Source organism: Pseudochaenichthys georgianus, chromosome 20, assembly GCF_902827115.2.
Source record: "Pseudochaenichthys georgianus chromosome 20, fPseGeo1.2, whole genome shotgun sequence".
NCBI classification, from domain to species: Eukaryota; Metazoa; Chordata; class Actinopteri; order Perciformes; family Channichthyidae; genus Pseudochaenichthys; species Pseudochaenichthys georgianus.
Window position 1 is genome coordinate 18594215 of NC_047522.1, and position 21616 is coordinate 18615830.

Below are 21616 nucleotides of genomic sequence, written 5' to 3' on the forward strand. Positions count from 1 at the left end.
GTTGATAGATGTATCCATAGATCTCTTAATGTTGCTCTCAAAGTGCACCAGATTGATGCTTTTAACTTCAATATTTTAAGCAAAGGTTGAGTTCAATAATTTGTACGACCCTCGGAGGATGTTGTAAAAATGTAAAGGAAAAAGGTTCCCCACCCCTGCCGTAAATAATAATAAAAACCCTTGATTTTTAACTTAAAGGTGGGGTAGGTAAGTTTAAGAAACCGGCTCGAGATACACTTTTTGTTATATTCCATGGAATGCTCTTAACATCCCGATAGCAATGATGAATAGCTTAAGTGCTTTGACAAAAAATCCATAAAAAAAATGTCATCTGTAGAAGCCGTAATACTGTAAAAAGTACAACTTGACTCCATGTCAGCCCAGATTTACAAACTCCTGGCAGGACAAGCTCAAGCTCAATTCTCACACTGAATTTAAAAAAAGTGAGTGAGGGACTGCAATATAAGAGGGAAAGAAACAGAAACTTTAAAACTGTTCAATTGTTATGATGTGTAAAGACTGATATTGTTCTATAATCGGCTGAAACTGTCAAGTCATGATGTGAAACGGTTAACAAAGAAAAAGGGAAACTCAAGCTGCCTCTACACTTTATTTTATTTATCTAAAATTAAGCACTTTTAAGAAAAAAAAGCTATTTTATTTATTTTCTCTATTTTATTTGTAAATGCAGCCCGAGAGGAACATTACACATATCCACAGTATTTAATGTTAATTGACAATAAATAGTTGTTTTTGAATCGTACTTTCTTTATTTGATTGGCAGTCAGTTGTTGCTTACATGCAGACGTTGATAAAGCTACAGGTCACTTCAATATATATCACACTAATTCATGAAGCAAGTTAGACATTTGGATGTTCCGGACCTTTGCATGGGGACATTTTCTCTAACTGGACCTCGTTGAATTTTTGTTGAAGACCCCTGATATAGGTGTTTCCATAGATCTAGTCTCTTTATTTCCCCCTCAAAATGCACCAGATTGATGCATTTAACTACAACATTTAAAAACAAATCTTTCCGGGATAGCATGCCCCCGGACTGCCCTAGAGGATTTGAGGTCCACCCCCAAAATAAAAAATCACATGGATAGGTTTCTAAATACATTTACCATTTTTTTTATAATAATAGCAACCCATGTTCATATGTTTATTTGTGGGTAGTAGATGTAAACTATAGGGCGATCACTATGGGCCCTGAAGGGTCTGCTAGCAAGCGACCAACAGAAAGGTTAATGTTAATATTGTTACAGTAGTAGGGGAAACACTGCAGATATAAGATGTCCTGTCCCCATATTTACATGCCATATGAAATCTGCAACACTGCTGAGTTTGATTATCCCCATATGGTGGGGAATTGTTGTATCTAGTCTATATGACGAGTGATGCACCAATGAATTGGCAGATTTTTGCCCATTTCTTTAAAATAATTTTCTGCACGTCACCCAATTTGCGGGTGTGATGATGAGAAAAACTTTTAAAAAAGGGATGAAAAGCTCTTAATTAAAGTTATTATGAAAATGTATCATTTTCCCTGGCACAAATGAACATTTTGAAGACATAGCAGCATCAGCCAAATAGTTATATAGTATATAGTGTCAGTATGGACCAAGAAATCGATGCATCCCTATACATGACAACTCTATTAGTCTTTTAGCATGCGATCTTACACAACTGGGGCTGAAGTTAAATACACAATCAGCAGCTTATAGCCTGTGAACAGACATATCCAGCGACTACACCACTACGTGCTCACAGGCCACAAACACAGTTGAAGGGATAATCCTCCTCTACTCACGCTGTATGTGAATAAGCTGCTTTGGCATCTTGAACTCCCCGGGGTAAAGGGAATCGTAGTGCGTGATGTTGCGCTCCGCCTCGGGGACGGGGATAACCATGTTGTCCCGCTTCTCGCCGTATACCTGCTGCGCCGAGATGGCCCGCTGGAGATGGTGCTCCTGGAGGAGGGGGAGGAAACAGGTGTTACTGTCTGCACACTCCTTCTCCCAAATAGTTTTCTTGATTTCGTTTTTCCTCGCAGAGACATGTTCACACAAGCACGGCAACGTGAACATCTGATGTGTCAACTAGTAGACAATAACTATGTTTCATAATAATCACTTCTTTGTATGGAACTGCATCTATAAATAAGAATACTGTCGTGTAATTGGAATACAAATTATCTGAAACTAAACTGAAAAAAAAGCAGCCAAATGCACATTTTTTAAATTAATTTCCAGATGAGGAACACGAGAATATTTCAGAGAGGACTAAACCATAAAACTATCAGATATTGAAGATGACATCCTGTCCCTTTACATACTGACACTGGCAGCGCAAAGTGAAAAATATATTCATCAATAAGTAGACAGAAGAAACTGTATTTCATTAATACACAGCAATTGGAAAAGTATTCACAGCCTATGCACTACCTAATGCAGAGAGAAAAACCAAAAGATCACTCTGTAAATAATCACTGCCAATTAACTCTCTCTCAGAATCAGTTCTTTTACATTGCAGAATATATAAATTGGTGCACCCTTACGAATTTGTTCTACATCTCTGTATTAGTCCTGAATGTCACGGGAATTAAGGCCTGCACATATAAAGAGTGCAAAATGTTCTGGCAATTATCCAATAACAAAGCATTTTAAAACAGGCTGCCAGTGTCACAGATCTCCCCAAATCCTTTTCAATTCCTTTCACTGAATACCTTCCAATTTATTTCCCTGGTATTTCTTAGCTCCTATTTTACAACCGTATCTCTTATTTGTCAAGGCACGTGTAACCAGGCAGAGCATATTATTTGTCATAGTACGTTATGCTTAGACACACACACACACACACACACACACACACACGTTTATTTTTACTGTCGGCCGGATCACTCATTACTGGATCAGCTGCTGCATGAGACAGACACTGGCGCTGTCCGAAGAGAGGGAGGAAAAAGAGAGGCTCCATGTATTTTATTATTATATAATATAGAGTCGTTATTCATTTGTTTTAAAGCTCAATAAATAACAAAGAAGACCTTTGACCGGCACTTTTATAATTTTGTCCGGAAGATTTAAACTTTAATACACGTTGACTGGCGAAAAACTCTGCCCGGTTCCCTCGGCCCCCACCGCGGAGAATAAACAGAAGGGCAACCATGACAACCTTCTTCTTCGCTGCTTTTGTGGAGGAAGTTACAGCGCCACGTACAGGCTCCTGCATATGTACTGCAGCTTCTCCAGCGGTTGGAGCTAAACGGAGCGGTCTCGTGTGGACAGACACTATCCGGATAACTATTGCGTGTGGACGGAAGCTTGTTTGCGATTGCGTTTGCGTTAATCCTATGCGTTTAGCCGTTTTCGTCCTCGTGTGGCCGCAGCCTTAGTTTCCTCTCTTATATCCATTTAATATTGCTGTTGAAACATCAATTACTATTTAAAATTCTTGCCAAATACAACATTTCACGAGACTACATTATTGAACTTCTCTAACATTTGTTTTGAGTGAGTTTAAACACATCATATTGTTTGCTTTTGGAGAAATCAAGGCATTCTTTATAATATTGAATGACTAGAATATAAGTGGAGAACTACTTTATTTATAACATCTGCGTCTAATAAATGTCAGCTTTTATTCTTACTGTCTTTACAGGCCTTCTCTTATCAGCTAATGCAACAGATGGCAGATCCAGTCAAACAAACCAATGTTTCTTGCTCCAACAAGTATTTTAACAGGGCTCCTACTCATTTTACACATTACCAATTTACTTTCACAGCCAGAGTTTCTTGGTTGGAGATATGGGTCAATGACATACCAAGTGTGGCTGGCAAATACTACCATCAACGAAGCCACGTCTGTGCATGGCTAATTTCCATTAGCCATTGAATTTTAGACACTTGCGTGGGAGTTTGAGTGTTCGAGGCCTTAAGTGTAATCCGAAGCCATGAGGAGCTCTGCGTGGAGTAACAGGAGAACCATATCAGAGCCGAGAGCTGCCATGAAAGGACACAGCATGCGTCCAAACTCAACCACCTGCCCCTGGTAAGATTAACAACACTTTCTCTACAACCAATACACAAAGAAAACAGCTTAATGCGTCAGCCACACTATTGTTAGCGTAACCTCGGGACTAAAGGGTATGGCACCAAGTAAACCATCACCCACTGTCTTCTTGTAAGTGGCTCTAAATGAGTTTAGGATACAACCCACAAATTACAATCTATTCACAAATCATTGGGTATTTCTGTCACAATGGTTAGCTGGCATGCTACGACTGAATCTGGTTTCGGATCAAAAGAAACGCTGTGTTTGGCTTTGTTGCAGTGTGCACTTTTGCACATTCTTGTTCACTGCACACAAAAACACAACCACATGCAAGTAGTCAACAGTTTTATGTGATCCTACATTTAAAAAGTCTTAGCCTACAAATGCTGGAATTCTTCATCTTCAGATCTCGGCAACGTTTAACAATAAAATAAACACATTTAATTGGAAAAATCTCTTAACAAAAGGTTGGAATGTTACAGCATTCACACAATTCCCTCAGCTCTTTCTTCAATATCGGTTTGAAAGCTGTGAACTCAGGAAATTCAATTTTATTTGGAGAATACTGCAAGCCCTAACCTATTAATACAAAGCTAAAGCCATAGTAAAATATACCGTGAAAGTGTTTTGAATTGGACACACACTTAAATTACACTTTTTAATGACATGTATGTGAAGGTTGGTGAATTCGTCCTTGAGGTCGACGGCTGCTCCATCTCCCAATCTCCTGAAGCCCGCAACCTGGGTGTGATCCTCGACTCCACCCTTTCCTACCATTCCCATGTCAAATCAGTGACCAAATCGGCGTTCTACCACCTGCGGAACATTGCCAGACTCCGACCGTCACTCTCGGAGTCGGTTGCTGAGACCCTGGTGCATGCATTTGTCACCACCCGCTTGGACTATTGCAATGGTGTCCTGTTCGGGGTTCCCAACAAAACCCCGGACAGGCTCCAGTATGTCCAGAACTGTGCAGCTCGGGTCCTCACACACACAAAGCCGTGGCAGCACATCACTCCCACCCTCATCCACCTCCACTGGTTGCCGGTCAAGTTCCGCATAAACTATAAAGTCCTCCTCCTGACCTACAAGTCCCTCCATGCCCTTGCCCCCCAGTACCTATCGGACATCCTCCACCCCCATGCCCCACCCCGGAACCTGCGGTCTTCAGACTCTGGCCTGCTCACCACCCCCCGCACCAAACTGAGAACCTTCGGGGACAGAGCCTTCAGCGTGGCAGCCCCCACCCTCTGGAATGCTCTCCCTGCGGAGATTCGCAACATCCCCACACTGGACGCCTTCAAAAGGGCCCTCAAGTCCCATCTTTTCATCAAGGCTTTCGGCCCTTAAATCGATCTGTTGTTTTGTCTGTCTGACCTTTGTTTTGTTTTGTTTTGTGTGTGCTCGCCCCAATTCCTGTAAAGCGACCTTGGGTCCCTTGAAAGGCGCTATAGACATCTCAGTTATTATTATTATTATTATGTGTTGACATGGAAACACTGATTATTTACGAAAAGATGGAAAGCATAATATTAACTCTGGTGAAGCTTAATCACATTGTGTAATAGGGCAAGGGTGGAATACATGTAGAGATAGAACCATTCACACTTCAATTCACACTTACTCAAGACTACAGAGGAAACCAGAATATCCAGCATGAACTCACCATATTTTTAAAGTCTAAATGTGAATTATGTTGCTTCTAAACACCCATAAATATTGTATGCACCATCTGGCACACACAACAGGTGAATCAAAGAGTTGTCGGCAGATATGACATGACCTTATGTAAACTTTTTTGAACTGATGCTTAACCAACACGGCGCAGGGTTTGCTCTCTTGTTGCTTGTCAAAGACATCTTCTAAAAGTCGCCCTCTGTGCATCCCACCGTCTGACACGACGATGAACTCTGAGCATGGCGAGGTAAAGGAACATGCATACAAGAGTGAGCGCAAGGAACCAATTAAACCTGAGCCTGGCCCAGACTGGCCTTTGCAAGCGTCTGCAGAGGATATATGCTCGGCACATTTCAGCAAGCTACACGGCGCTGCCTCAGATAAAAAGATATCCTGATCTTTGGCAGAGCGTGATCCTCGCGACCGCGGTTCACAGCCTGGGATTTCCTCTGTTGAGGAATTGTGTGAGAAAGGATAAAGGGCTTTGGAGAATGGCACATGGGGACGAGTATACTACGATATCCTAAGACCTTGTGCAACTGTCTGTTTCAATCCATTTATAGTGAACATGTCACTCGTGAATGCTTGTTTCTGAACCAATTTCTAGAAGTATGTTCACACTGAAACAATTATGTTCATTATTCACACAAATAAAAAAGAATAGGTAAGAACGGGTTCCTACAGTTTAAGGCAAGATACATTTAAGACTTTTTAAAGAATTAATGCCACTCAATGAATATAAAAAAGAGAAACGACCCCAGTTACCATTTCACTAAATTGTTTGATGATCAGTCTTTTCGCCATAACGTTGTTAGCGAGCAGACAGTTGATGGGTTTTCTATCCTTAACTGAGTGACATTAATGAGAGGGTAATTTGGATAATTATTTTAAAAGATGATATCTCTGGGGAAAACAACCAGTCATAGAATCCTACTTAACATTTTAAAGACTTTTGAGAGACATTTTATTGCAAATTGAGGCTATATTTTGAATTAATTCAATGCATTTTGGGACTTTTTCAAAGAGCCACTGGAACCCTACAAGAGTACAAGAACACCTAAAGAAAAAAACACAACAGAATGATAATGCTCGCTGCCAACGGACGCATTGTGCACAAATGCTAAAACCCCATATAGGAAAGTCGCAAACCGCTCTGCCTTTTACTCCAGAAAATAACCTAATATCGAACCTCTGATTGTCTTGTTCTTTCTTCACAAAATGAGCTCGCACTGTGGAGCCTTCACAGCGGCGGTGCTGCTTTCTGTCAGGGCCACAGATGCAGATAGCTGAGAAACACAAATGAAAATCTATTTTTCAAAATACCACACGCTACTTCCATTAAATGTTTTCCAGAAAAATAGATGACTCCAACAAAAGTTGCCATGGAAACAAAAATGTGGCCTCCAGCAGGTGTTTTCAGCTCACGCTGACCAGAGGAAGTCTCAAGGAAGGCAATTTGCTCAGTCAGTCAAGGCATATCTAAAATCCACAGAGCAGAGCGATGCATGCAATGAGACAAGCGGGGAGCGAGAAAACCAGACTATCGCAACAATCCTAAACATTGAGACAAACTAAAAGATATTATTGACTTCTGAAGCTCAAAGTAGAATCAGCGTTTCACTTAATAAACTACAATTCAAACGTTTCAATTCAACTCATGTTGTCATCGCAACTTCTTAATTTAAGTACTATAGAATGAATGTATAGATTAAGCCACACATATAATGAAACGTATACCTCATCGCTAAAGATGGCCTGTGCATATCTGAAGTAGAGTTCATCTTTTTCTGCTTGCTTCTTCAACATCAGACTTTACTGCAACAGCCATTGTCCTACTGACCCTCATGATTCCTGACGAGATACATCTCCTCCTCTGATCAGCACTCAACGAATCACTACATATTATCCAACCATCAGTGCAAATGTAACAATCAGCTCCCTGATTAGGCATTGGCACAAAATGTTCCTGTTTGCCACAGTCTTGGTGAATAAATGTACTAGCTGTGCTTCTACAAACGGCAAACTCGCACTGACATGCAAAGCCTTCTGATGCATGTTGAAAGCCACAGTGGAGCACAGCAGGTGAATTATTGTATGCTGTGCAGGACATTGTGCATGCACAGATTAACAGTGAATGAAGTGCCATATTTCTAATTCATTTGCAACCACTGACGGCACACAAATTGTTCTTAAGAGGTTAATTATTTCTGTCAGGTTTGCCATCATGAATGCTGATGAGGCAGGCATACATAAAAGAACTCAATCAGAAAAGAAAAGATACACTGGCTTCTGATCTATTATTTATATTGAGGCTGCACAATGATTCGTAATGTAATCAAAAATATGGACTTGTGCAATATTCACATGACAGAAAGCACAATATTTGTTCATGTATATGTGTTCAAATATAATTTGGGATTTAGTATTGTAAAGACGCAGAGATAATCAAGACTACGTTTACTATTGGCTTTAAAAAAACAACTTCTTTGGTACAAATTCTCTTAAAAAGTCACATATGCATTTTTAATATCGTGAATCATGTAATAATTGTACTATCAGTCAAAAATGATCATAATGTGATTTTTTTGCAGCTCTAATGTCCATGAACAAACTGTATATTCCCCAAATAGAACTAGTAGATTCCAAAAATATATTTCTTCCATGTACTTGTCAATGCATGTACTTGAAAATTCCCTCTGCATGCTTCTTAAATAGACATACAGCTGAGGTTAGTGTGTGGTCACTCAGCAGAGTGAGACATTGTTGCTGGACAAGATGTGGGTCAGGGAGCTGAGCCATGCGGAGCCTTGTAGTAAAACTGTCCTCTTTATCTCTGCCGTCACACTGTTATGTAATGCCACTGTGTGTATGTGTACAGTAGTGGGGGGGAGGAGGATTGAACTGCTGACTTTGTAAGACCCTGTATGTGCTTTCCTAGTGTTTGTCTCAGCGGCTCTCTTGATTATAAGGTGACAGAAAAATCTGGCATATCGGCACCAGGAGTAGTAATAAACACCTGCTATTACACTGCCAATGTATACTTTCTCCAGCACCAGCAATATTAACTACCTATTAACTGACAACAACATACACTCATCAATAATTTATCAAATTGAAGCAGTTAAAGTGAAACATGTAGACGTGGAGGGCTAGCATTTCTGCAGTAGATGAATTGAATGGAGTGACCCCATTTGACTTTCAATGCATTTTGAATTGCTAAATCTGGGCTATACTCCAATCTGACAAGCTGTGCTTCAATGGGTCATATCTTTATGGCTTTGCATAATCTGTCTATAGCCACAATGTAAATCATTTCTATATTTAAAACGCGAGTTGAATGTGAATAATATGTACTACCAACCTATTACACAAAAGAGGGAACCAATGTAGTGTTAGGTAGTACACACCAGACTCCACAAACTAAGAAAAATATTTAAGACGAGCGCTATATATGATCATAAAAAGACCTGAGTTTAAATAAAGGATCCAGAACGTTACATACAGCCTGAGAATTACCTGCACTATCTAGGATGATATAGTACACAAGCTAAAACAAACATAACCTAAAAAAAAGAAATACTATACAACTACAGGGCTTATCAAAGCTTCCAGAGTTGTTGAATATTCTGCATGAAACTCTTAAACTTTTTACAGAAATATGTCACAAATTAATACCCTATACTCAAAACAGTCTTCGAACAAAACTGAAGGAAACCAGCCTGGTTTTGGCCAATTTGGTGGCCATTCTCACTTCTCATTAGTTAAAAAAACACATTATCCAAGTAGAAAAACATGCAACACAATGTTCTTGGTGCACAGGAGCTAAGCAACTGAATTGAGGGTTTCTTCCTTAAAAAAAGGCCATATCAAGTTTATATTTTAACTACGCGAGCAATTTTTATAATTTAAGCCACACATATTTGTACACTCATTGCAAAATTATTTCTTTCACATCTGAGTTTTAAAAAAGGCATCCTTTTCTAAATGTCATAATCAGCAACTATTACTGAAACAACACGCTAATGTAAGAGACACTTTGTTAGTTTCTCTTCTCTCATTCCTACACTGCATCATGAGACTTGAAATATAGCTAAAGCACTCGGACTGCTGTCATTGTGTACAACGAGAACATAAATCCGCCTGTAGTCTAACACTATCATAGCCATACCATGCATGTCTTAACACATTATGCTCCCACGACACTGTGCAATCCTGCAGGTGTGTGTTATGGTTAAATAGAGGGCAGGCTCTGCAAAATGTCTCCGCCAAACTGGCGACTGCATGCGCGAGCAGTGTGCAGCACACATGGCGGAGCAGGAGCTGTCAACACGCAACACTTAGCTGTCAAACCGGGCCGGGGCTCAGTGTCTCCCCCTGGCATTGGTGCACGGAAATCACACCATAACCAAGGCCTATCCCCGCCTGCCTTTACGGAGGAGAAAGTCAACAAAATGGTGGAGCAGAGACAAATCACGTGACTTCTTTGTGCTTTCGGGTGCAATTTCAAGTGAAACAACCGCACACAACACGACTCACGAATACAAAACCAAATCTGTGCAGCATTATAATAACACATGTGGTGGAACGGGCGGATAATATTGAAGATTCATCGAGATCCGTCGTGTGCACGAAAGAGCAGACATGGCGGCCATTTTGCACAGCCTTGCGCAGGCAGCATAGTGGCGCCTCTCGATGTGAAAATACCGCCAAACCGATCCACCGCCAGTCGGACAGTAATAGAAAAACATACCGATTCCTCCTCTTTCTCCATCCCTGTCGGCATCTGCGGCACTGCCCGGTTGATGGAGGCATATTCATGCAGGTCCGGCAAATCCTCGCAGCGGAAAACGGGCAGAGGCTTACTAGCATCCAGAGCCCGAGCCCGAAACGACAATTTACTCATTTTTATATTAAAAGATGCAGCATAAATCTATTGGATCTGCTCGGAATAACAGCAGGTATGCCTCGAGTTCTCATGGATGAATCTGTGGGAGTCAGCCAGTCAATTGAGCGTGGTTAGGGTCCGTAGCTGCGCGAACAGAGCCGGGAAGGCCCGGGTCTCGGTCGCTCTCTGTCGGTCTCTTTTCTCGCAGGCTCCGCTGATCCTCCCCGGTTCAATACGCCATGGCCAACATGGCGGACATTACAAACTCATGCAGCTCTCCGCTCGCTGCAAGCGGCCCAACCCCCTCGATCACGCAAACAGCCATTCCCACGCAGTTTTACACGCGTGCGCGTTCGTGAGACCCTTGGGGTACGGTGGAGGGGGGGTGTAGTGAGGGTGGGGGCTGGATGGATGCTGATGAAGGATGTGAACTTCCCAGGTTCATCCTGTGCTGACGTACCAGATCATATTTATTCTCTATGATGAAAAAACGTGGCAATAATAAAAATAAATATAAAACACAGCAGTGTGTAGCGCCATGGCAATAAAATAAATATATTTATGGGTCAACCATCACAGGTTATGAGTGTTTTTAAACCTTGCAAAGACATATCATATAATGTATGTCGTGTGTTAACATTAATTTTCAAACATTAATAGGACACGTTCTGCATGTCCGATACAATTGTTTTGCAAACAGTGCCACCCTGTGGTACAAACAAACCATACTACTATCCTGCACTCATGTGAACAGCATCTGCTTGATTTTTTTTGGAAATGCACAGGACATAAACACAGGGTCTAGAAGTGGCGAATTATTGCCTTCCTCACAACTTTGCAGTCATTGTTGTTTTCAATATTTTTCACTCATTAAGGATTGTGTTTAATCACATACTATGCCGAAAGGGCGGTGTATACCAATTTAGCTTATGTAATTTTAGTTGAGGAGGATACATTATTTATTTTGGCTATTATTTTAATTATTTTTTGTAGTACTGGAGAGCAGTGCTCGTTGCAAACTGAAATATGGCATATATGGCAAGAAATTGTTTAATGTTTAATTTTAAATATGGCAAAAGCTAGAGTGTTTTCCATGTTGCTATAATATAGCAATATGGAAATTGACTTGTTCTTTTAACAGAACAAGAACAGCTAATCTGTTATTCATGACTTTTTGACAATGCACACAAAATATATGCTGTGGTGTTGTAATGTTTCCCAAAAAAACAAGGGCATGATAGCTTTACGCCTTGTCAAGCTATATAAATCCAAACACAGGCAACATTGTTTAATCTGTCAAAAATCAACAAGTGTTGCTTCCTCTTTTTGTTCGTACTGTAGCTGTCAGGCGTGGAAACATGCACGGTCTTCTGCTGCTGGAGCCCGAACACTTCCAGGATGGAGAATCTGTGCATCTCGATAGGTCCTTCTGCACATTACTGATGTACTGTGATGTTGTTTACATTTCATCCCGTAAGATAAGACATGCCTTTTTCTTTATCCGCCAATTACTTTTGACAAAGTGGCATTTTCACAATGTTAATGCAACTATCAAAACTGCAAATCAATGTCTCTGTTACCTCACCAATCACAGGGCTCAACAACATTCAAGGCTGATCATTTCTGTAATGCTGAATGTGTTCGGCACAAATAATCCGACTGTTATCAAATCAAGGGCTTTGAAACATCCAAGCACAAGGGTAAAGGCAGTTATGTTTTGGAAGGAACTTTTTGGTAAAGGATGACATTTTTTTATTTTCAGCATCTTTCTGTTTTCCCTTCTGTACTAAAAACATACCAATCCATAACATCAAAACCGAGGTACACGCTTAGCCCTGAATTTTATGTAAAGTTAAACTGGTGGTGTAGTGTTTGTTTGATCTAAATGTGGCCCAAAAGAGTGACTTACATGTACATAAGAAAGGTTACCCATCGTATGATACTCAACACTTGCGAAACAGATATACATTTGCTTTATATGTTTCAGTATGAAGCCTAAGTAATCACCCTAATTATAAAGTTTATAGTCAGGGGTGCACATAACTTTTTTTGTGAGTACCAGGAGACAGTGTCACCCCACACGAAGCGTGGTCGTCCTCCTCAGTGTCTCCTTCACTGTCCTCTATTTACACTTCTTGCATGCTAGATGATGAAGATGATGCACCTCCCTGTCTCTTTTTAAGCCTCCGATTTGCTTTCTCCAAAACTTGTTGCCAAAACTGTGAAGTCCTTGCATTTCCTGAGACCAAGTTGAAGGATCAAATACTAAGATATTATCACATGACTTGAAGTCATATCTGATTTCAGATGTGGGAAGTTACGAAGTACAGTTATTCAAGTACTCTACTTAAGTAACATTTTGAGATATTTGTACTTGACTTTGATGCTACGTTGTACTTCTACTCCACTACAGTTCAGAGGTAAATGGTGTACTTTAATCCATTACATGTATTTAATACCTTTAGTTACTTTACAGATGTGGATTAATGATGTGAAATATAATCAAGTCTTAAATCAGACTTTAGTTCCACCTGGAGTAAATTCACAAGCTACCTTGCAGTATACAAAGTCATTACTTTGTAATGACATTTGTTTAGTCATTACATTACTGCTTTTCTGTTTTGTTTCTTTGTGGCTTTGTTTTTGTTTGTCTACCCTCCCTCCCAAATGTAAAGCATCTTTAGGTTCAAGAAAAGCGCTATAGAAATAAAATGTATTATTATCATTACAACTAGCTGCATCTCTACCAGCTGTAATAACACTTTAATGATCAATCATTATAAAACATATCATATGTATTATTCTGAAATGGACCAATCTACTTTTACTTTTGGTACTTTAACTATATTTTGATAATACTTTTCTAATTTTACTAACGTAACATTTTGAATGCAGGACTTTTACTGTAACAGAGTATTCCTACACAAGATCTGAGTACTTCTTCCACCTCTGTCTGATTTCAAACTCTCCCATTAAGAGTAAGTTTGCAACTGTGTGTTGTGATCAGCTGATTTTGCGTAGTTCTCCAGTGTGTGCGCGGGGCACAGAATGTGCACAGGGGAGTCTCCCACTGCAGCCAGTTGGCGGAGTTTTGGCACAATTCTGTTGTTCATACCGACATTAACCCTGTATGTGCACACGGCGACCAACTCTGTTGTCCGGTGATCTAAGCCTCTGCCTCCTGTAAGCTTCACAGGTCCGTCGGTTATGTCCTGCGCGGCTCGCCCAGCTCCAGTTCAATCAGTCATAGAAATTCCGAAGATGTTTTGCAAGGAGCAAAACGGCAACGTAGCTGCTTAATGTCTTTGTTTTTTTTGACATGTCTAGTAGTTTACTCCATTGAGTGTTTACAAGAAACACGTGTAGACGAAATATGTGTTTTGTTTTTGATGTTTTGAGGTACGCGTAGTGACACAAGTGACGTTACGCAATTCAGATTTGTGCCGCGCATGCGTACCAGTTATGTGCACCCCTGTTTATAGTGCAAGAATCAATAGGGAAATCATAAAACGTATTAAAGTTACTAAATCAACTTCCTCCTTGCCCTTCAAGAATATGCCTCAATAAAGATGTCTCAAAGTAAAATCTCTGAATTCTCCGATCATTTATAAACATACAATGTTTGCTGCATATGATGCAAGACAGCTCAACCACTTATGTCTAGAGGGAAATAAACTCATATGCATCACTACTACACCTCTGTGGGTACAGTCTGACACTAAAACACATGTTTAACACCAGGTGGGCCGTCAAAATACAAATTATCTGCATATGCAACACTGAGAAATAAAAAAAGATTCTGCAGACATTTTTAACATGGGCCTGATCTTAGCTACCTGACCTTTACATGTTATAGTCATATCACAACAGAGAGAGAAACAATAAAATGCAAATAACCTGCAGGGATGGCCGAGAATGCCAGGGGGAGTGAGTGACTGATACAGATGTGGGAGGCTGACATGATAATCATCATCCATTTGGGAGCAATAGGCTCACAGCTGCAGACCATGATGGAGACCTGTGAAACAGACATTTGCAAGAAGGACAGAATTAATATAGAACACATCATAAACAGTGTCTATCAAAATGCATGGTTAATATGATTTATTAGGCACAGTGCCTCAGCAATTTTTTTTGTTTTCATCTCTGTTGGGCATTACAATTAAACTGAAATATGTGGGATCACTGGAAAAAAATATATGGAGCAAGATTTGATCTACAATACACAGCAACACTAGTTCACACTTTCAATTTTTTCAATGCATGATTTTTTGCTGGGATGCATTCGCTTTTTAATAAATGCAGAACAAGTATTGCCACATAACATTAGTGCAACCCTTTAATGGAAGAGTAGAGGGGTAAATATAACAGCACACGACAGAAAAAAGAGAAATCGTCTTAACAAATGTAGACGACAACCATGCACCGAGACGAAGCCGATTACAAGGCAGCTTTTAACGGGTTTGTAATCGCTTCGAGCCCAAAGATCAGACACAGCTGTGTTTGCACAACCGAGGCTAGCTGATGCTAACGATATTCTAGCACAGTTCCCCTGACCCTGCGCCATTTACCAGCCAGCTAACAGGCTGCCAACAGTTTTATTTCAACTCGTAACGTACTTGTCCGCGATTAAAATCAGTCACTTTCATTTTCCTCGGGGAAAAGAGGGGTAAAACTACCTTGAGCCAGAGTTTTAACTTACCTGCTGCTAGCAACGCCACAGGGGAGGATGATGATGATGGCAGTTCTTCTTCTGGTTGTCATGCTAGCCCAATGCTAACGCTGGTTAGCTCCCTTCAGGACGCCTCAGAGGAAATAAAAATGATAAATCCTTTAAAAAAAGTCGCGTTAACACACCGTGAGAGGTCGCTGGGAATAACAAGCCAAAACAGAGGAAGTGTTATCCTGTCGCTGACGGTAAACTTTGATAGTTTCCTAAGGTTACTTCGACAACAAAAAAAAAAAGAAAAAACATCCAAACTGACCACCAAGCCACTTTGCAGGCGGAGTGTGATTGGAGGGTGCACGCCACCAATCACCTGTGGAGAGCTCACTGTTCCCCCCGCCCACCCACTAATAATAACAATAATAATGTATTTCATTAAATGTTTTGGTTTAAGAAATGCATTGTAGTAAGTACAAAAGCAACAAATAACAATGTAGCCTTAAATAAATTAAAAAGTGCAACCTCTGACTAAGTATTACTCCTTTATTTAGGCCATTAACAGATGATGCAACAGTGATTTTTCAGCATGGTTGCAGTATTTGTTATGTAACTGTCTCCGGGGCTGGTCACCTCCCTTCAACCCCCCCCCCCCCATCTCTGCCCCTTCACATGCAGGGCAATGCCGCCTCCTCTGTGATATTTGCACGACGCCACATTTTATGATGACACAGCTGATGCTCCACCACCACCAACAGCAGCACCACCTCCTACTAGGTGCCAAAGCTGTGACTCTTGGATTGGAGGAAGCATGGCTATGATTAATATCGCTTTGTTCAACACTCCAAGCAAGGTCATCAGCAGCCATCTGTAGGCAGTGGAGAAACCCTAATATCCATTTACGTTTGAACATCCCATTGTTCCTCTGCGCTTACACGATGCAGCCCAGTGCCTTGGCAAAGTGGCTGCACATACACTGGCTGCTCAGAGTCTTTTAAGAGTTGTACATCACCATGTGAAGCCTGCAGTGTTCTGTTTGATTGATTCAAAGGTGTTTGCCGGAATACTGAAGCACCGAGAGTCAAGGTTGCATGTCGGTGTCCAGAATAGCGTCTTCTCTGACTGCTGAACTGTAAATGAATGTGAAGATGCTTCATCATTTGCAGCAGCGAGGCAATTTCTTCTCATGTCATCTAGAGGGCAGTGGAGACCTTTGTAAAGTAATGTGTCTCCACTGGGATTACACTGCAAAATGCTAAACTTTTAGTCTTTAGCCTTCTGAGAGCAAAGTTACACAGCTGAGCCACACGTCAGCATATGTGGGATTTTTCTTGGAAAATATGTGAATAATAAAACTTTGCATGCATTCCACAGACAACTAACCTTGTGTTGCAAGCCGTTCATGTGGGGATGCCGTGTGAATGTGTGCGTGCAGTGCATGCAGGGAAGTGTGGCAGTCGGGGTTGCATATTGAAATTAAAGGAGAACACGTCAGACCCCAACATCCGTTTCAAACCCCTCTCCGCTTAACAAATTGGACCAACTGCTGACAAGAGTTCAGAGGAAGGCTGTTGCTTCATTGTGCTTCACAGCAGGGATCCTGATTGAGAAGTAGATCTGTTTCCCTGGCTGCTATTACTGATTTGGGGTTGACAGTTGTCATGATGGCCCTTTTAAAGACGAGCTGTGCAACACAGTAGAAACATTACTCTTAGATATTGAAAACAGATTAAAGTGTTTTTGTTATTGTAATTTTTAGAGTTTTATGACATAAGCATATAATTCTGCATTCTATATACAAAATATGTTTGCAACCATTTTTAGGAAGTCTCATGCTTTTTCCTCAGCTCTTATTATCTTCCTGTGTTAATTTCACCAATACATTTAGATTTCTTTTCAGGCACTGACGGAAGGCTTTGTTTGGGCATGGCTCACCTTCTTCCCGCGTCTCTGCTCAAGCTTTTTCTGATAACAGGCAAACTCTTGTGGATGCTGGTGAGTAGTTTCCATAGCAGCCACAGAGCCAAACCCAGCATCAGCAGCTCATAGCACTGCAGCGATCAGGATTACATTTGGACCTCATGGGCATACCTGAGAGACAGGGGAAGCCGGAGCTCTTTATCGGAAACAGATTGTCGATATTCATTCCAAAAACGTATTTTGCGTGAAATGAATATGCTTTTTAAATCTTAAGGGGGGTGAGCGAAAGAAACATTAAGTGATTAAACTTTCCCGGGTGAAATGTTTTAATGAATGCAAATAGTTATGGAACATGAAAAATGTGCCATAACAAGTCAAAATAGATGATAAAATGAATACATGTGCAGATTGTTCTACATTACAATATACAATGGTATATTAGTTAGGAAGATTTGCTTATTAATAGTGGACAAAATGATATACTGAAAACTTTGCACTGCACATGATACACTAATAACAAATAAAGGTTGCTCTTTTATCAGTTTGTACCTCTATTACATTTCTCGACTTGTGTAGAGGGATTTTCCAGGGAATATTAGAGGGTCAAACTTATTCAAACATCCGAATAAAGGGCAACCTCTCGGGAGGAAATCTCCTCGTTGGGAACACCGGTCCTTTGTGGTTGGTAGTTGCTGGGCTCTGAGGAAAATGGAAGCCAACAATAATAACACTTAGAGAAGCATGGTGGGGAAAAAGCTGCCATTTGCCACTTCAAGGAAAAACATCACTTAAAGCTGCCTTCACTGACAAAATCTATTGAAGTGTTCCATTGTTATGGATGTATTGGTGCAGTAATAAAATAACTACCCCTTACAAGAGGTCTATGGACATTGAGAGAGTCTTCTGTTTGTCCAGTCGTCAGCAGGATTTGTTCTCTTTAGCCCTCAGTGTCCACGTCCATACACCTGAGGAGGCTGGAGTTGGATGCACTGTTGCTAAGACACCAGCCTGAAAGACCAGCGTGAGGTTCAGGTGGGGACACCCCGTCTCGCGCTCCTTTAGATTATAGGACAAAAGATGCATTTCTGTGAAAACAAACAGTGTAATCAAAGAAAGAACCAGATGGCATACAAGCAAAGAGAGTATTTTGGTATATTTTCATCATTATATATCCAAAAACTTCCATACTTTTTTGGAATTTCTGCTTAATTTGCCAGAAATAAAAAGGATGTGGTACCTGTGCACAGTGCAGATGTTGGGCCTTTTGGAGTAGTTGCCATGGCAGGAGCTACAGTAATAATCCCCATCGTTTAATACCAAAACAGACAAGACTTCAATCTGAGTGCACTCACATGCTCCACCACAACGGCCCAGACACACCAAACTGACACCAAAGAACACGTCACAACGGAACACAACTGTTGTGTCGCCTCACGTCGCCTACATCTTGGCCAACAGTCAGTGGCGGTTCTAGACCAATTTGACTGGGGGGCCAGGCTGGGGCCAGTTATTTTCTGAGGGGGGCACAATAAATGCGGGACGAAAAAGACAAAGACAGTATGATAATTGCGCATAAGAAAACAATGCAATACAGTTATTGGTATTTGTTTCAGTACACATATTTATTTCAGATACTTATAGTTACAGTTTCTACGCTCTAATGCAGGGGTCTCCAACCTTTTTTAGGATGAGTACTACTTTCAAAAAATAAAACAAGTAGTGAGCTACTTTTACTTCTCTTTGTTTTTGTTTTTTGCAGTGTATATATTTAGCACATTTTAACATTATACTTTGTGTGCTGTTTGGGTCATGTGGGACCCGTTTTCAGTGTTTACTAAAAGAATATGTATGCAATTTAATTATTTTAATCTGCTTTATTTGGGGGTGGACCTCACATCCTCTAGGGGGGTCCGGGGGCATGCAACCCCGGGAAATATTTGTTTTAAATGTTGAAGTTAAATGCATCAATCTGGTGCACTTTGAGCACAACATCAATTTATGGTTACAGCTCTCAACACTCATATGAAAGGGAGCTGTATTCTTTTCAATAATCCAAACATCTTTAGAATATGATCACAACCAATAACAAATCATTTAAACTTGTTTATTCTTATCTTATGTTACCTATAGTTAGCATTCTTTCTTTTTATTTATGCATATTTTACTAATCACTCCCCTTTTAAACTGTTGAAAGAACGTGATTGGTAGATATTCATTGTGGGCGGAGGAGGGGTGTTGGATAGATATAGAGTTGTAGTAAGTAGATAGAGTTCGCTAAGATTGAGGTTTCGTTTATGCATAGGGTAGATTCTTTTAATTACATTTCCTTTTTTTTGTGTGTATTTTTTACATTTTGGATTTGCTGTACTTTAGAGAATCCGACTGCACTTTCACTATCCAACGTGTTTATGATGCGCCAGCGGACGTCAAATGTATTTATTATAAACGTCAGTCCTTAACATCTATCACTGTGTATATCAACATTCAAACGTCTTTTAAAAGTTGAACAAACTCCACACAGCTCAGTGAAATGTTAACTTTATTTGACAATTTCAGTAAAAACTAACGTTCATATTTCTCTTTCTGATTATAATACTGATGAACGTTCAGAACAAAGCACTTTGGCAACTTGCCACATACATTTTAAAATGCTTAATAGTCGCCCGTTCACGGAAACAACCGATTATGACCGAGAAATTATATCATGAAAGTTACGGTTGTGTGACGGCAAATTCTGCGGCTGCAAGGCATTGTGGGATAGCACTTTCTCCTCTCCTTTCGGTGAAGGAGGTCTAGTGGTTCCTAAGCTAAAGGAGGTTATAAAGGAAGTTTGAAACCTCCTTTCCTTTCATTTAGAGAATTCGAATGGCACTTATCATGGCTGCCACTGAGGGACTTCCGGGTAATTTCACTCGGTTAGGAAGGTTCCTAAGCTAAATGGAGTATTCGACTGCAGCCCGGCTGATACATCGAGAGAAGAAGAACAGACTGCGTGATATAAACAAACAACAAATAGTGTGTGCGTTGGTCTTCGGTTTCTTCATTCCAGATCGCTATGATGAAAAATAAACTCTTGCGTCCAGCTGAGATGAAAATAAAAAAGAATAGCCGTCTGTGTGTGCCTTCTTAATCGTTTGTTTGGGTCCCTCACTTCCGTTTCGCTTCTCATGCACTGATTCGCTAGCTGAACAGCCAATCAGAGTGATTTATTTGACCGACAGCCTTTAGCCGATGGTTTTCGGCCAAAAAGGTGTCGGCACGGCCGAAAAGACAAGACGTTGCGGGACACACCAATCTGAGTAGGGCGACACGACGCTCATCGGCGGCCAGACATCTATCGACGGCCGAAATTGGCCCGGTGTGTCTGGGCCTTAACTGGGTGACACACATCTGCCAAGTCCAGAAATATTACTGTGTGATGATATCAGTATATCCAAATATGTATTTGTTTGTCATTTAATTATTACACATTATACATATGCTAACATACATATGCATAATAACATCCCACTTTGCCCAACCACTGGGACACTGGCCAATACAACCAAGAAAAACATTTACACATTTATATAAATATCTGCAATCCACCCACCCCACCCCCTGGGAAACTGACCAACACACCTAGATTTCTATTTTTCAAAAATAATAATAAAAAATATTACTGGAAATAAATGTTAAGTAAATGATTTAAAACAATGAAGTGATAACAAAAAGAGAAAACATACTAATATATAATTTATGAATAAAGTGAAAGATTCTACAGCAATTCCACAAAGTTATGGTTATTAGTTAGAGGCACTAAGTTATATATCTTGCAGTGTTGACATTATTATAGTAGTCCAGAAATGATTTCCATACTTATTGGAATTTATTCACCGAGCCCTGAGTGGTAGGACACTGAGCTTTTCTAACTTCGTATGAACCATTACCTTCTCTACCCAGCGGCTATGCATCATTTCCAATTATATATTATGAGGCATTTAGCTAAAAGCGACGAAGAACACACAGCGTGGGCCGGGGCTCGAGAAAGATTCAGATTTGTTGATTATATTTTGTATTATTAAATCTGAATCTTATAGTAACTAAAGTTATTAAATAAATGTAATGTATTTCTCTATGAGATAGTGGAGAAGTATAAGGTAGCAGTTAATGGAAAGAAAAGTGGTGAAAAGAGATTCAAATGAGGACAGCAGAACTTTTCCTTTGTAGACTTAAAACCCATCTGTTTCAATTCACCATGGAAAATTAAAAGATTCAGTTAAAAAAGTGAAATTCAAAAGTACCTCTCTGAAGAACCAGCACCTTACCGTGGTAGAGAGGTTTGTGTGCCCTGATGAACCTGGGGGCTGTGTTGTCTGGAACCTTGTGTTCCTGGTAGGGTCTCCCATGGCAAATTGGTCTCAGGCAAGGGGCCA

General features: G+C 40.4%; 1 protein-coding gene across 3 annotated transcripts in view; it reads right to left on the reverse strand.

Annotated features, from left to right (window-relative positions):
• The window catches only part of LOC117465641 (enhancer of polycomb homolog 1-like), a 49027-nt gene extending 33415 nt beyond the window's left edge, over positions 1-15612 (reverse strand). Inside the window, exons 1-3 of one of the 3 annotated variants that reach the window (XM_034108580.2) lie at positions 15321-15612; positions 14516-14636; positions 1814-1973 (exon numbers count right to left, since the gene is read on the reverse strand). In XM_034108580.2, the coding sequence (XP_033964471.1) occupies positions 1814-1913 (100 nt within the window). In that variant the 5' untranslated portion in view covers positions 1914-1973; positions 14516-14636; positions 15321-15612. Of the gene's footprint in view, positions 1-1813; positions 1974-10483; positions 10984-14515; positions 14637-15320 lie in introns of those variants that run through there. The other 2 variants (XM_034108579.2, XM_034108578.2) reach the window with 2 other exon arrangements.
• Between the last annotated feature and the right edge of the window lie 6004 nt (positions 15613-21616).